We start from the raw sequence: 17,217 nt of genomic DNA on the forward strand, positions 1-17,217 counted from the left end.
AAAAATTTATATATTTTTTTATGTCTTCAAATTCACAGAATTTAAAGCACCTGAGTCGTCTCAAGCATGTAGTTTCGTGCTATTTCAGACAAAACAAGACATAGAAATCTGTATTTCACTTCTATCTGTTTCACCACCTTCTTGCACAAAACAGGCTTGGAAAACAAAACATTCTGATGTTTTACGATGCATTTACTGAGCAACGCAAAGACGCTGTGATTGACTGCATGATGGAGCCATTAAACAGAACTAGATACTAAGATGCTGCAGAGCACAGTTGTCTCTCTCAACGGGTGCAAAACCTCAGGAGGTAATCAGCGTGCCTATTCGTAAACAGGATCCTACATGCCATAATTAGCATCACCAGAGCAGACTTCACTTCTAGGCCACACACACACATATTACCTTTTTTTCGATAGTTACACAGACTTGACATTAGCTTCTTTATATTTGTTTCTATAGCCAGAACTTAACTCTAAATCTAACCATAGAGTACTTTATAAAGGGTACTTACAATGTATTATATGTTGCAAAAATTATCCTCAAACAAGAAATTTTAGAAAACATACACACTGCCACACATACAGAAAATGTGCTATTATCCAGATTTATACGGGGCTAAAAAAAAATTTAATTAATTAATGCAAGTCCAATAAAAAAGAGACAGCACAAGAGATATAAAACAGATATTATATGTTTATCTTAGTATTTTCAAAACCCTCACTGTTCTTAGTCGCTGTCCTGTTTCAGTCAAATAAAAGAGAAAATGTATTCTTTGGTCCTTTAACTTGTGCTCAACAAAATTATACAAGCAAGAAGGAAGCATACTAATCATAAAAAGTACTGATTGCATATTTCTAATATTTACTTGTAAGGAGATTTGCTCTCTTTGTTGAAAAAGAAAATTGCACAAACTTAACAGGATAGCTTCCGTGAAATGGTGATAATAATCAGGTTTGTTTTGATGGTTTGGTTTAGTTTTCAAAAACATTATTTTGCTCAAGATTTTGTAAATAATTATAGTTCACAGTACACATTTAAATTGTCCATAGTACTCAAACCTTTTCAAACTGTTTTTCACTAAAACTACAGACGTACGTAAACCTGATTATGTATTTTTAAGATGAGAAAAAACTAAGAAATTGTAAAGTAGAAGAGAGAAAGGGAGAAAGGATGCTTTGTCAGATAAAAAGTTTGGCATAGCAGCCCTCTATTCTCCGGTACTCTTAAAGCTTGTTTTCTTATTGCCATCAGAGGTCCAGCTCGAACTGTAACCAACTATTTTAAAGAGCATTTGTTGTCCAAAAAAACCCAAAACAAACAGACCAAGGATAAAGTTGTGGATAGATTAATGTTGACGAGCTGGGTAAACTTCTGCTAATATTTTTTAATTCAAGTGGACTAATTTGATGGTAGAAGGAGAATTCCCTTTACACTCACCCAAGATTTTCAAGATTAAAGTAATTGTAAAAAGGTGTTCTAGACTGATAAGAAAAATAATTACTAATGCCCTACCAGCAATGTTTGGAAGAGATTCTTAATCAGTATATCGCCATAAAATAGCTATTCCCATGATAACACATGGTGGTGGCAGCATCATGCTAAGATTTCTTTTTTTTTCTTCTAAAACCAGCTAAAATTAAAAACAATCCACTGGATATTGTTTCCAAGTTTGAAGACATTTCGCTTCCCATCCAGGAAGCTTTTTCAATTCAAATGTCAGTTATAGCATTGAATTAGAGTTTTTTTTTTTTACAGTACCCCGAAAAGGCCTTGTTTTTGTTTTGAAAACATGCAAATTGGAACAGACGAAGGGGTCCACCCGTTCGGAATGGGGGTCGTTTGGCTTCTTTTGTTAGACTGCAATACTCCATACCCATCTAAGTGTCTGAAAAGTCGGTCATTAAAGGGGATCATTTGACTGGCTGAATTGACGGGGTCCTCCGCTCTCCTGTACAGGGGGTGGGGCTGCGATGATAATGGGAGGGGATTTACTCAATTGCTGCATTCTAGGTTTTTGAAAGCTGGAACCTGAGTCCACCCCCTCGTTTAGGGTTGGTTTTTCTTTCTTAACATAAATCGCTACCTTCACGCCACTATCAAACGACCTATTTTCTCAAATACAGACCTATAACCACCTCTCCACAGACACATGGTCAAACACAGAAGAGCTACCTGGACAAGACTCTGCGGTACATCAACACCTTATGAACAAAGGACATTCTATTGAGGACCGGAATGTTCACATTTTGGATAAAGAAAAAAAAAAACGTAGAAATCAACACTATTCCTGACATTTTGAATTGAAAAAGCTTCCTGGATGAGAAGCAAAACGTCTTCAAACTTGGAAACAAAGTCCAGTGGATTGTTTTTAATTTTTTGAGAACTTTCACCAGCATAAAAAACATATTGACAACCCTTAACTTGCAACCACGCCTGCAAAGGAATCATTTAGATTATAAAAAAAATATAAAAAAATTGCCCAGTCAAATAACCTGTCGATTATTTTGATAGTCCCACTACTTTTTTTTTTTTTTCCTCAGATTTAGTTTTGGGCTCCATGGTTACCAGGAGGTAATTTCATTGGTTTGGGATTGACACAAAAGGGTTTCTTTGAATAGACTGGATTATTTTACTCCTCCAGATTACACTGCTGTCCTCTAGTCTGTAAACAGGCACAGATTAAAAAAATATAACACTGAATAACTAATTATTGATTATGTATAATAGTTTGCAACAAATTGTCACTGTCTGGTAGAAGATTCTACCTTCAAAAGCATTTTTGACATTCCTTTTACATCACAACTGGTGGATCATACAGATAATTCTTAACAGTTTAAACCACAAACCCCTAGTTGATCTTCACTCTGTGTTTTACCTTGTTCAAATTTATCTCTGACTAAGTCTGCAAAACTTTCTAAATTTCACATTAATTGTTCTTTATTATGGCTTTAGCTGTGTCTTCTACTTACTTGCTGCTCATGCCAAATTTGAACTACCACCTGGTTTCAAAGCCCAAATATAGATATAGACTGGGTTAGGTTATAGACTGGTCATTCATTTGCACCATATTTAAATTAGTAGGGAAATTAGAAATCAATCAGAAAATGCTCTCCTTTAAAAATATTTAATGGAACAAATGTGAAAAAACTTTTGCTGCTTAATTTTTTCCTTTTTTGGCTTCAATAAAATGAAACATTTTTAAGCGTCCTCTCACAATTCAAAGATATTCATATATATTATTATATTAAATTTATATTTGTTTTCTCCATTAATTAATTAATTCAGAGCAACATTTTAGGGATAATATTGTAAAGAAACTTAAAAGACATAAATGAGACATTATTATGAGCTGATGTTTAGGGTTAGTCGCTAAAACTGGATTAAATGACACACAGAGGTCATGCAATCAGCCATAATGAATTATAAATCCTCTGCCACATTTTACAGCCTGTCTCTTTGCTCTACAGTGGGAGCCAGACTGATCCCTCATACAGGCACAACGTCAAAGCTGACTTAATATGACAAAATAACACAGAAATAATAAAACAAACCCTTTCTTATTCAAATTCCCTACAGGGGTTTCTCAATAAGTAGAGTCACTAAGCAGCTGCCCTGGGAAATTGTGCTTAAATTAACAGAAAAAACATTTTTTTCTTTTTTAGTGCCTTTGCTTTCATTATTATCTTTAAAGCAAGGTTCTAAATAATTGTAGAAATCCAAAATCTGACGCTAGGAATATTTGGGAGGTGATATAATATTATGAATGGATAAAAAAGCGGGAATTTCTCTCTCAGCTTTTTTTTCTTGTAGTTTAATAGGGTAGATAAAATCCCATCTTTATTTATCTATCTAATTCAGCTAAACGTTTTAACATGAAAAATGCAGTTATTACTGATACTCAAACTCCTTTAATGGAATAGCTCTTCTGTTATTTATCATTTAAGTTGATTCACCTAATGTCTGTTTCTGGGTGACTGTTTTCTAGGCTTGATATATCCTCCTTAGGGTTGTGGCGAAGATGAGAACAACTCCATCAGGATCTGTATGAGTGGAGGTTAACCCCCGTGGACAGGTTGCCACCCTCTACCCTTGTGCCAAAAACATCCACCACAAACAACCAGACTGACACAACCACACAATAACACCTGAGGGGCTGTTTATTATCCTAACCTGTTTGGCTATGAACTGCAGGAAGAGGCCTGATATCAGTGGAGAACTCTAGCAGTCACAGAAAATTCCTACTGGAAAGTAAAAAGCTTACCTTCCAGGCCTGTGCTGACAGCATTAACCATCAGAACCACAATGCATCTCTTCAAGTTAATCCTTTATTTGTTTCTTTTCTTGCTATGTGCTTTTTAATCTTTTTATTGTCTCTTTTTAATCATATTCTAATTAATGCTCAGCACAAACAGTGGCCTAAATCATTTTTTGACCTTTTCATTGATTTGATTATGAAGAGCACCCTTATTTTTAGCATGTATTTTGTACTGAAAATATTAATTTAGTTAGTTTAATATAATGTGTCACTTTTCTTTCTTGCAAAAACACAGTGTACTTTTCTTCACTTTCTAGAAATAAAAAAACAATTCGCACAAAGTCTTAATTTCCCGCAAAGGAGATCTGTTATTCTGCCTTCTGGTAGTATACATTTAAATGTGGTTTAATAGCACCTCTGTTTTTTGGTGACTTGATCTACTCTACATATCCTTTCACTGTCATAAAATTAGTTCCAATGCTGATGACTTTGTAGTGTGACTGTAGCTGGAAATGTCTAAGAAAGAGAGAGAGAGAGCAGATAAAGTTTTATGTGTTATGTTCAGGAAGAACCTGGCAGATTCAGAATATTCAGAGGTGTTAAATTTTGAGCAATACCACTGAAGCGTCCCTCACAAAATAATACAGCCTCAGCCAAAAATAAGTCATGGTTTTGCTGTAAAATCTGTCAGAAAGCAACAAACTTGCCTCAACCATCTAAAAAAAAGAGAGAGAGAAGCGTGTTGTGTCTGCATTCACTTCTAAGTACTCAGTCAGTGTCAAGCTTCTGCTCCTGCGAGCCTCGGAAAGTAATCTTATTAAGGATCGGCTTTAAAGGTGACATTCACTTTAAAGCTGAAGAACAAAAGAACATGTAGGTTTGATCATCCACCAGAGAGTGGGAGCAAGACTAAAGGAAGTCAACAGAGGTTTCGGTCTCTGAAGCCTTCACAGTCTGGGTCAGGTTCTGACCTTGGCAGTGTTAGAAGTAGTAGGAGTTGAACTATTTCTTATCTTTGGTGTATAGGGACCTAAAGCATTTTTTACACCCTAATGCAAATGTATTAAAGCAGAGCTTTAAAATCTGCAGAATTTTCCAAAACCAAATGTGTCTGTACCCATACAAAGTAATGAGATATAAAAACAAATTCTGATAATATTAGAAATATTTACAACAGAAATACAGAAATAGAAAAACTGCTGACTGAACAGCTTATCGTGCAGGGGGGAGATTAGGAAAATATTGCTTTTGAAAGTACACCACAGCATTCAAACAGTCACTAAGACATCCACACAGATAAAAGGGTTTCCTTAGTATACTCACATCTTGGACTGAACAGGGTCATATCAGGGATGCAAAGCAATAAAAAAACGGAGAGCAGAGGAACAAGCCAAAGGTTTTCTTCTCTTCTCTCGAAACTCTTCTGATGTTCTCACTTTTGATGTGTGTATGCTTTTGTCTTCTTGAGTGTGTTCATGTGTGTGTGATTGAGATGCTGCCTGCTGTGGTACTACTGAGTCAGTGACAAACCAGATAGAGAAGCTCCAGTGGGTTGTACCATATGTCATCATGTGGTAGGGGTGGACAGTGGTGCACCGGGCTGTTCCATAAAAAAAAAAAAAAAAAAAAAAAAAAAAATTAAACATGCAAGCGGTCTGGATGCATGTGCAGCTGGTTCACTCTCTGCAACAGGAGCTCGATATTAGAAATTCCAGCCTTGCAAATAGGAAGCTGCTGCAGAATGTACCCTTATTTCTATGCATTATGCATCATGTATTTTAATAGCTTCTACCTTACACTGCCCTTTAAAACAAACAAATATTTTGACATTTTAATCAAACATTAGAACTCCATAAATACATTTTTAAGTGTTATTTTGTTGGACAGAAGCAAATTAAATTTTATTCAAAATATACATTAAAAGCCAACAATTTGAACATTTTTACAGGTTTCCCCTACCCTTTGCATACACACTGTCTCTGCTCATGTTGGTTGTACTGAACATGAAGCTGCACCACACTGTTTAATCTCTATTTCTCCTGAGGAGAGGCTTTTATGTAGGTTTAATTGGCTTCTTTTAACAGCCAACCCAGGGCAAGACTGGCTGCAAGCCAAACCTTAATCTTAGTCCACTATGGAAAAAAAAAAAAGAAAAGATCATTACTTCTTTTCACACCACACTTAACTCAAAAACAATTACATTATTAAACTGTTAACCCTTTAGTAACTCACTTCTCAGCAGTGAAATGCAGCTGGATATCAGACAGTATATGAGCAGTTTGCCAGATGTAGTTTTAGAGTGGTTTGGTAATCTGTTTAAATAAAGAGATGTATGGAGGCCAAAACGTTAAATATGGTTTAATATAATCAGAATGTATTCTTAAATAGGTATGCCATCTTTAAATTTGCAGCTAATTCTTGATGTTTTCTTTTTAACAATGGATTACCTGTTGACACTTCTAAACCTGCTGAGTCAAAGTCATCATAGCGGTCCAGTCAACAGACTCTCCTACCAAAGCCCCTCTTTAATGCTCACGCGTCCATTTAAGCAACCAAGTCTCAGTGGGTCTCTGAGCCAAACTCTACCCTATTCCAGGTAAAGAAAAAAACAGCAGCGTGTTCAAAGCTGTAATTAGATTTAATAACCTAGCTGTTCTTTAAACATCTTGTCTGTTGTGTTCCCTGGTCTTTAAATAGTGTTTTTTCTTTACTAATGTCCTCTACCAAGTCTCGGAGGACTTCATAGAACATTTATAAAGGTATTTTATCACACAAAGCAATCCTCTGGCCAGGACAGGTTAGGTAATTTTAAACTTATGTTTTTTGGAAACACAGATGGACCAATTATACCCTTATGCATACTCTCTACTAATACATGGGTGGTTGGAGCTGTATGGTGATGTAATACAAGAGCAGAGCTCATACAAGGCCTCAATGTAAAATAATCTCTTTCTCTCTGCTGCGTGTGACATGCCACAGACAGGAGAGCCCAGCTGGCTGGTAAATCTTTTTATTCTTTTTAATAGATTAACATTTCTAAACTTTAATTCTAATTTTGAGTCATTCTTAGAACTAATACATTTTTGCCTGCATTCATTAAAAAAAAAGAAAGAAGCTGAGGTAAATTGATGTAAGAGAAACATAGGTTTTATTGATGTAATGTATTTTGTTTTGCCTTTTAATATTCGCACCACACTTTTTAATTTGTGAGTTTATTACATAGAAATCAGAATAAAATTCCTGAAGGGTGTAGTTTATGGACACCAAGCCTATACATATTTCTGGTCAAATCCTGTTTAATAAAAACACTAATAATTATTTGCTTAAAACACACCTTTATTTGCAACATATGAACATATAGAATATATATATTGTGTCAGAAATAATTTTGGATTTTATATCATGTTATAATTTTGAATAAACACACTGGCAGATGCGTAGCAGTCATCACAGAAAAATATTCAAAATGCCTCTGTGAGACAATTTTTTTTTTTTTTTACTTTTTGGTTTACTGTAAACATTAAAAAGACCATAATAAAATTTCCAAAATAAATTACATCATAATGCTGAATTCTTTTTATTAATCTGTTCTTTTGCCACCAAGAAGCCAGCTGCACAGACCAAACCTTATTGCATTACTTATTCAAATCTTTAACATCTTACTTTACCAGTTTTTTTTGCCCAGACTCCTCTATATTTTCACAGCTACAACACCACGAGAATTATTCAGTATGAAGTATTCTCCCATAAGAGGTAACGCAATACAAATCTTTGAGGAGCCAGCTGCATAATTGATCATTTCTATAACACAAGAGGATCAACATTGAGTAAAATTTTCCTCTTAATCCTACTTTTGAATTTTTTTTTATATAAACCTGAGAGCTTGCTTAACAGCCTTAGATGAAAGATTTTTTTTTTGTTTACTTTAGCAACATCCTGATTCTGATCATTTATATCTAGCACTGTCATGGTCTTGGTTCTGCTGTTCTTTACCCCCGGCTCACACCGACTCCGGTCTTACCGTTGCGGTGCGGTGGGTGCGGCGCCGCAGTGATTCCAAGTCAATAAAAAGACGTAAACCTCTCTCACCGGCTGCTGAGCTGTCCAGCTGCGGTTACCGAGACACTCCGGCGCTGCAGAAAATTCCGCAAGAAAGCTATCCTTGCGGCGTGCCGGAGCCCTCCGCAACAAGCTCTCGCAAATATCCTTATTTGGGCCGTGTTATCGCGTGAAGTTAAGTGAACTCAAATGAACTTCTGTTCTCGCGAGTTAAATCTCCGGACCTGTTGCCGGAGCCGCAGAGCCGCACCGCACCGTAGTCAAAAGGGCGGTGTGAGAGGGGGTGTGCGGGAGTTGCGGTCTCCGTCGGCTCGGTAACCGCACCGGAGCCAGTGTGAGCAAGGGGTTACTTTGCTCCTTGTTTTCTACATTTATTGGTTTAATTCCAGTTTTGTTGTAATTTCTAGATTTATATTAGTTCTCATGTTTTTCTGTTGTCCTCTATTGCCCTCTTGTGTGTGTGTGTTCCTTTCCCCTTGGCTCCCTCATTGTCTCCTCTCACACCTGCTCCTTGTCTGCTCGTTAGCCCTCCCTTTGTCTGTCTGTGCTATATATGCTCTCCCTCTGCTCTCACTCTTTGTTGGTTCCTTGTCTTTGCTGTACTCCCGTGCTGTTGTCCACGTTCTTCGTCTCTCCCTGGCTCCTCGTGTTTGGTTTCCCCAGATGTCTCCCTAGTTCTGGTTTGCTTTAGATTTTTCATGTTTGATTTTGGATTTTTGGATTCCCGCCTCTGTTACCCCTGTTTATTTTCATTAAAGCTGCAAGAAATCTCCTCAGCCTCTGCCTCTGCATTTGGGTCCTCCAAACCACAACCAAACCCTGACAAGCACTTTTGTAAGGAAGTTAAAAGAATCAGCAAAACCGAAATTAATGTAGAAATTTCAGGCATTCCCAAACTCGGTACTCAAGGCCCCCTGTCCTGCAGGTTTTAGAGGTTTCCTTGCTCCAGCACAGCTGATTTTAATTGAAAGCTGATTAACAGGCTTTTGGTCTACTGCAATCATTATAACCAGATGTGCTGAAGCAGAGAAACCTCTAAAACCTGCAGGACAGGGGGCCTTGAGGACCGAATTTGGGGATGCCTGAATTATATCCATTAACCAGAATTTATATACAAGTTTTTTTTACTATAGGAAATTGTTTCTCATTTAACCCATTAAGCACCCAAGTGAGATCATCGGAAGCAAATCAATCAGGGTTACTGTAAAGTATAAAAGTTTCTGGTCCTTTTTCTATTTTTGAGGGACTAAAGAGGCTATTTGGCTTCTAAGACGGACTCTATATTTGTGCCTTTTTGTTGCTCATTCAGATTTTTTTTCTACTCCTAAGGTAGGCCATTTTAGCCTCTTCCTTTTTGTGTAAGTAACAGAGCTGCCTGCTGAGGTGTAAAATGATGCTATTAGAGCAGAGAGAATGGGCCAAAACAGAAAAGTTCTGGGCATGTACAACTGAATAATGAGCAGAGACTAACTACAGCGCTCCATAAAACCAAGGATGACCTGCTGCTTTCTGTGTTGTTTCTCCAATAAGAGCTACTACCATTTAGTCTTTTCACTGTTTTGGAAGGAGGAGAGGGGTTGAAGGTTTAAATCAAATTGCAAATCTTCTCAACTTCTAGTTGCTTAAATGTTCCTGGGCAAACTGCAGCACTCTTGGAGGCTTCGTTGCTATTTGTTGCTCAATGCACTAAAGTTGTGAAATTGCACGGATGTATAAAAGTGTAATTAGCAGTGTGAAGAAATGGTGATTACATTTCTTCTGTAGTAGTTCTAACCATAAAAATATCAGTTGTAGTCTTTTTAAGAGTCACTGAGGATCTCTCTAAAAGGTGTTTATAGCTCTCTAAAAGACATAAAGAAGAGCCTAATTCTTGTTCTGAGTGTTAACATCAAAGTTGGTGGAGTAGAAGAGCCACAACCAATAACAATCAGTGTTTGGCGACATATTACTGTATTCTGATATGATAATCTTCTTTTTAAATGCACCGTTGCGCTCTCCATCCCCCAGCCCTCACCATGGAGCACAGCAGACAGCTCATACATTATCATTGAGAATCCTTTCTCTTTCGTTCACCTTCTGTCTCAGTGTAACACCCGCTGATAACCCCCCAACCATCTCTCCGGCACTTTTCTTTTTAACTTGAGTGTGAGAGCCTGAAACCTCATTATATCCTGTTGCTATTCCAGCAAACTCAATCGGACAGCAGGCTACAGTCACGGCAGAAGACCAAGGTGGTATGGGTTTTGTTGGAGTATACGTATATAATGTTTAACATATTTATGACTGTTTTGAGTGAAGCTTGACAAGGTTCCGTTTTTGACTTTTAAATTCTTGGACACATCTTTAAGCCTTTAAAAAACATCCTATCCAAAATAGAAACTAGCATTCTCTGTTACAGCCGACTCATAAAATCAGGTTCTTACAACTCTACATCATCTGACTTATGGAGCCTAGGCGGAAAATTCAACTGAATAAACTGATTATTTTCCTGCATCCGCCTACGACACAGCCTATCAGCTCTCTTTTTTTCTTTTTTTTTAACAGTATCCTGTCTGGCAATGTGGCAATAAGAATCATTGTCTTGATGCCAAAAAGAGCCCAACAGATTTTACTTTCACAAGTGTAGCAGTATGGCAATTGTCATGTTGTTCCACTTGTTTCATGCTCCATAAATTGCTTTATTATAATTATGCAGGTAGTTTTACAGTTTATATGGACACTGCAATGTAAATAGAACAGAACAAGAAAAACAGAAGAAGAAAAAGAAAAAAAAAGAGAAAAGATGAAAGAAAGAGGAGATAGAAAGGAGACAATGACAAAACATTTTAAGTGTGCTTCATCACCTGCAACGAGATGTAAAAAGAACAGCACAACCGAAAGACATGGTACGAGATATACAATAAAGCAACACCTTGAAACTATCGCTGAAGCAGAATTATTTAGTTTTACATGTACTCTGTTACCTGATGACCCCATTTCAACCCATCTCCAGGCCCTCCTCCGCCATTGTAGCTTCATCAGAGGTTTCTTCCCAATGGGGAGTTTGCTTACTCATCATGGACAGGTTCTCTCAATCTGTGTTATCCATAATGGACTTCCATCTTCTAGGTACATCTTCATCTATCTCCACTCTGTTCATGCATATCAATCAAAATTTAGTTCTATTCACCATAGACTCAGGCCCCGTCCACACGAAGACGAACCCTGGCCTAAACGCACAAATTTTTCACCAAACCAGCCTCTCATACACACGAAGCCGGCGTTTCGGGGGTCTGTAAACAATCTTTTTTTTATTCAGCCTTCAGAGTGGGAAGACTTCGAAACGCCGTTTTCGCGTTTCCATCTTTACGCTCTAACCGCATATTTTTTTTTACACACCCAACATTTCGTCGCTTATTTTTGCACCACAGCGCCACTTACAGGCCTGGCATACATTTTGCAGCGTTTTCAAGCATTCTGTGGACGCTCATATTTATTTTACGTCTCCGTCTTTACGGCAAACGTTTTGGAAAATATCAGCGTTTCGTGTTCGTTTTGACTTCGTGTGGACGGGGCCTAAGTAATTGTATCGATACGTTTCTTCTAATTGATTTTTCTCTCTGTGTGAGTTTTTTAGATTGAAATATAGCAGGGACCCATATTTGCAGGTCTAAGGAGTAATCTAGCGCTTGTGTAACTAGCCAGCTGCAAAATAAAAAAGACAACAAAAAAAACCTCCAAACTTTGTTTTCAATGAGAAAAGAAGTAAAAATGTTTATTTTACTTTGAAGCACAAGAAGCAATCGATATTTATGATGTACAGGACTAAAACAAGACATAACTAAATAAACAAATGAAAACCAGTTATGCAGAAAGTTGAGGTGGTTATACATTAAAAGGAATAAACAAAAGAACTTGCCATAAATAAAAACATGTAAATGCAAAAATCGTAACAAAACACCTTAACTGCAACACTTTGAAAGCCCTTTTAATCATTGACCCTTTGCATTATCATAGTTTGTAGTTTATGTATGTTTATCTATTCTTTTATGTTTATTTACCTCAGTTCTATTTATTTAGTAGTAAGAAAACATTGTTGATTCAAAAGAGGAATTGATTTTTTGGTTATTTGTTTATGTTAGTCTTGATTATCTTTCAAAATTACATTTGATTTACTGTTAAATCATAATTTTGTTAATTTCCCCCCCTAATACTTTTTAGTCTTATTTTAAGTGCACATTTTAATACAATGCACCAGAATGTAAGTATTTCTCTTGATTGCTTTGAAAGGGCCTGAGGTTGGTAAAATTGTAATGGATTATTTGACTTTTATCTGTTGTCTTTGATATAGTCTATATAAGGCAGAATTCATGCCATGACAATTCAATATTCACAAGGACATAAGATCAATATCAATTACGGAATATATAAAAATTTATTAATCTGTTCCCAAATCCCAATATCAGATCATTTTATTCTCGATCTGTTCTGAAAGATCATGAACCTGCTAAATATGGGAGGGTGTTCATGAAATACTCAAAATTGACCCTCTCTATGTTTTATTTGTAAACACCTCAGCAGACGTTTCATATACACTTTTTTAATACGTTTAGTAAAAATCACATAAACATTTAATGTGATATTTTGAACCCCTATAACAAGGAATTTTCAGTTTTGTGTTGTTCGGTCTTTTTACCAGCCAGTGTTTTTAAAAACTAACAATTATTACCATAAATATGTGTGATGTGCTAAACAAAGAAAGCTGGAAGAAAGAGAAGCACAGCAGTTTTTTTTTAAAGGGTGATTCAATTTTAGTTGGCCAGTCTCTAAAGAGTAATAAGATGAAGGATTTAATTACTGTCTGAGATACTTAGAATCTGAACCTCTTTTAAGTTTTTACTATCCCACTTTTATTACATCTTGCGGGGAAATGGGGAGAACATTGACTGAGGCTGAACTGAGTTGCATTCTGAAGCAGCCCCATTCATCATCCTCCACAGCCCTATCTTTGCATGTCAGGGCTAGCCTTTTGACTGCCCATCAGTGACACACAAAAAAAGAGCTCTTTTAAATATGCAAGCATGTGTGTTTTATTGTGTAGTGTAATGTCTATATGTGTACATTTGAAAAGCATGATACAGCTTGAAACAGCTTGAAAGCATGATACAATTTAAATAAGAGCAGCCAGAGAGATGAGAGCAAAGAAGACAAATGATAATTTAAGTAATACCACAAATATTGAGTTTTAATAATGTTAAAGTAGCTGAAGGTACCTATCTAGTTTGCCCATAATGACCCTGATCTGCAACAAAATGTAGGATCTTTTTGTTGTAAATCGCCTAACCATGTATGAATATTCATTAACTTTTTATTTAACTTAAGGAAAATTAGATGAAGTAGTTTTTTGTTTGTTTTTTCTTATTTCAGGCATCATTTCACTAAGCTATCAAGGAAGAAGATGAATACCTGATAATGTTCCTGTCACCTTGTTGTTAAAGTCTTTTGATGCCTAAATGTAAAGACTACAGAAAACAAATTAGCACAAAGTGTCAGTTTAAATCTTTGTTCATTCGAAACGTCTTTTTTGGGATCTCTAAGGAAAATTTCTGTTATCCTGATAAATCAATATCTTCCTTGAAATGCGCAGATTGATTTTAAATGATCAAACATAACTTGAGATTAGCATGTGTTATTTATATTTAGGTCCAGCCATCAAGAAGAATTTCCTAATTAAATGCTTTTGCTTGTCAACGAGTCTCCATCAACAATTTCTATTTTAACCAAATACTGCTCTGGCCAATGAGAGACACCATATCTTTGCTCAAGTTTCTACCTCTGATGTCCATTACTGCAAACACCTCTAAGATGTCCAGATAGATTTAGAATGCTTTAAACAAGATGTTATAAAGTCTCTCTAGCTACAGTAGTTCCAGGTCTACTCCAGGGAGAACAGATAAATGAATCCATGGGCATCACAGATGGGGTGCAAGGGTGGGACAGTTTATGTTCCCCTTGTCCCCAACACTTTTTAAGCCACTACAACATTTCAAAATATTATTTACATGCATTTAAGATTTTGCAAGCCATCTTTAAGCCCAACATAAGTGTAGATTGCTAATGCCGCAGATCAAAGATAGGAGACTTGCTGCTGAGGTTGAGCAGAGCTTCATAATGTGTATGATTGCATGTTGGGATGTTCAGCAAAGCAGCCAGACAGCCAACGGTAGAAAACTTTGAACAGGTTTTACCAAACATATTGCATAAGGTCAGTAATGCTGTTAAAATTAGATAAAGATAACTAAATGATGATTAATTAATAAATGCCAGTATATCATGGAAAGCTCATTTTCAGATAGTCCTTGACTTCGTTTGTTGATGCCTGTCAGCTGATTTCAGATAAGTTTGAATCTAGCCGTCACCATATTGAGTACCTGCTCTGATCCCTTGTGCATAAAAGATGCATATTGTGTCATCGACTTTGGTGATAAAAATGCTGACTGATAAATTTCTATTAATTGCTTACAAAAATGAATGGACTTCATCAGAGATGACTGTCGGTGATGAGAGGAGGTTACTGGACACTGACTGCATATAGCCGTCTGTGCAGTGTACATCTCGTATCAGGTGATTTTCAAAACAAGTAGGGAGATCTCAAACTTTACTGTACTTGCACAAGTGCACTCTCACAAACAACTACAGGTGCTTGGTTGCAGGGATACTTAGGGATTAACTTTCATACAAAAGCACATATTCTTATCTTTAGCCACCACAGTATACATGTTAGATTAAATAATACTACTTATACTTCAGCGATAGTATCAAGGTGTTAGTTTATTGTATCTCTTCTACTATATCCTATATATATACTATATATATGGTTGTGCTGTTCTTTTTACATCCCTTTGCAGGTGATGAAGCAGACTGAAGACATTTTATCTTTATCTCCCTTTTATTTCCCCTTTTATCTCCTCTTTCTTTCATCTTTTCTCCTTTTTTCCTTTTCTTGTTCTACTTACATTGCAGTGTCCATAAAATCAATAATACTCCCTGCATGAATTATAATAAAGCTATTTATATGCATAAATCAAGCAGAAGATTATGGCGATAGCCGTACTGCTCCACTTGTGAAAGCAAAATCTGTTGGGCTCTTTTTTTGGCATCAAGACAATTATTCCTATTGCCCCACCGCCGGACACTGTTAAACAAAAAACAAAAACAAAAAAACAAGTAGGGAGAGCTAGCTTAAGCTGTTGTTAACTGAATTAATGTGGTATACTTTTTTTTTTTTTTGAAAAATTAAGTGATTGCACTGATTAGACACATGTGAAAGGGGTGCATTTGATATATTGATCATAAGATTTAGCTACAGACATAGATGTGTTTAGCTGTTTGCAAAAGTAGATGGATCAACAGAAAGCAACTTACCTTCACTTTACGAATATCTTCTTTCAATTGAAGAAATGTGTTGAAAAAAATCTACAGGTACTTCATGTGGAAGGTATCCCATAACACTGATAGTCACTGTGTATTATAAAATAGAATAGAACAGAATAGAATTCAACTTTATTGTCATTAAACTGTCACAAGTACAAAGTAACTTTTTAATTTGCTTCTATCCAGAGGGGTTTTGTGTAAGCTCACAGGGATTTGATTTAGAATGATCCATTCTGTTCAAAGAGGATGAGCCATAGATCTACACTAAGGGTTCAGTACTTAATATGTCAGTCATAAGGTAGAATCGTTTGGAAGTCACACTTCTGAAACCTGTCACTTTTATTCCATATCGTGTGCTAAGGAATAATTTGCCAGCAGGAATAGCTCTTTATGAAAAATCTCATGTTCCGGTTGTCTTCTTTTCCTGCTGTTTAACCAGTAGATGTCAGAAGGTAATTATGACATCTCAACCGGATTATTGCAGCTTTAACTTCAAAGGTAAAGTGGAAGGATTTTACAAATTTATGAAAAGACCCGCCCTCTCCATAAAAAATGCACATGCACAACCCTGCACATGAATAACGCTGGCAGGAGCATGCACAAGCCCAGTTTTCCTTGTGGAGGTGTGGGGACGCAATGAATGGATCTCATCTCACCCATATTTATATATAAAAAGTTTCCCCGCAAATAAGACTACAGGTACATAAAAAAATTCATGACCTGCTTGTGTGTGTGTGTGTGTGTATGTGTGTGCGGTGCAGTGAAAATATGGAAATGTTTGCGGGGTAAATAAGAATCTGTGGCCACCGTAAAACTACTAACAATGCAAACATAACCATTACTGTTCCCAACAACCTCAATTAGTTGCTACATTCATGCTGATTTTGCACAGTTTCTATCTTAGTCAGTTAAATAACATGCTACTGTCTTTTTGCACATCTCTGATGTTGCTGTTATTTTCAGATATCCATTGCTGTAAAAATTTCTACAGGTGCACAGTATTTATATTGTTAAAACACTTTACAGTACAGTATTTCTTTTGTTTATTTTTAACTCTTTACTATTGTGTTATTGTTGTACACTTTTCTAAGGTCCACATTTGTGTGATGATTTTTTCTATAAACTTTTTTGCTGCTGGAAACACCACAATTTACCTATTGTGATACAATAAATTGATTTTCTATTCTATTCTATATTGCAAAATAAATAAACATATCTTCCATACAAACTTTGTAACTGAGGCATCAGTGGGAAGCCTGACCTGAGCGTTCTGTGTATGCCATTGTGTAAAGAATTCTCCCAAAAACAGTCTGGTCTTGTTTCTATCTTCTGTTGCCTTTCTTTTCTTCTCATACACTTTATAGACACTATTTCTCTTATGACCATCTGCCATTTTTAAAAGAACCCCGGTGAGAAAGGTGACCTTGAATGACAGGCTGAAACCTTACCTCACTACAAGTATACACCTGAAAGTGCGTTTGGGCAGA

At 36.4% G+C, this 17,217-nt stretch overlaps 1 protein-coding gene across 2 annotated transcripts in view; it reads right to left on the reverse strand.

Moving 5' to 3' along the window:
* LOC119798986 (heterogeneous nuclear ribonucleoprotein C-like) overlaps nucleotides 1–5,778 on the reverse strand; it is a 60,566-nt gene extending 54,788 nt beyond the window's left edge. For both annotated transcript variants that reach the window (XM_038308664.1, XM_038308663.1), the window contains exon 1: nucleotides 5,582–5,778. In XM_038308664.1, coding sequence (XP_038164592.1) covers nucleotides 5,582–5,603 — 22 coding nt within the window. In that variant the 5' untranslated portion in view covers nucleotides 5,604–5,778. The remainder of the gene's footprint in view (nucleotides 1–5,581) is intronic.
* Between the last annotated feature and the right edge of the window lie 11,439 nt (nucleotides 5,779–17,217).

This window comes from Cyprinodon tularosa, unplaced genomic scaffold (assembly GCF_016077235.1).
Source record: "Cyprinodon tularosa strain WSP-4 unplaced genomic scaffold, ASM1607723v1 ctg642, whole genome shotgun sequence".
NCBI classification, from domain to species: domain Eukaryota; kingdom Metazoa; phylum Chordata; class Actinopteri; order Cyprinodontiformes; family Cyprinodontidae; genus Cyprinodon; species Cyprinodon tularosa.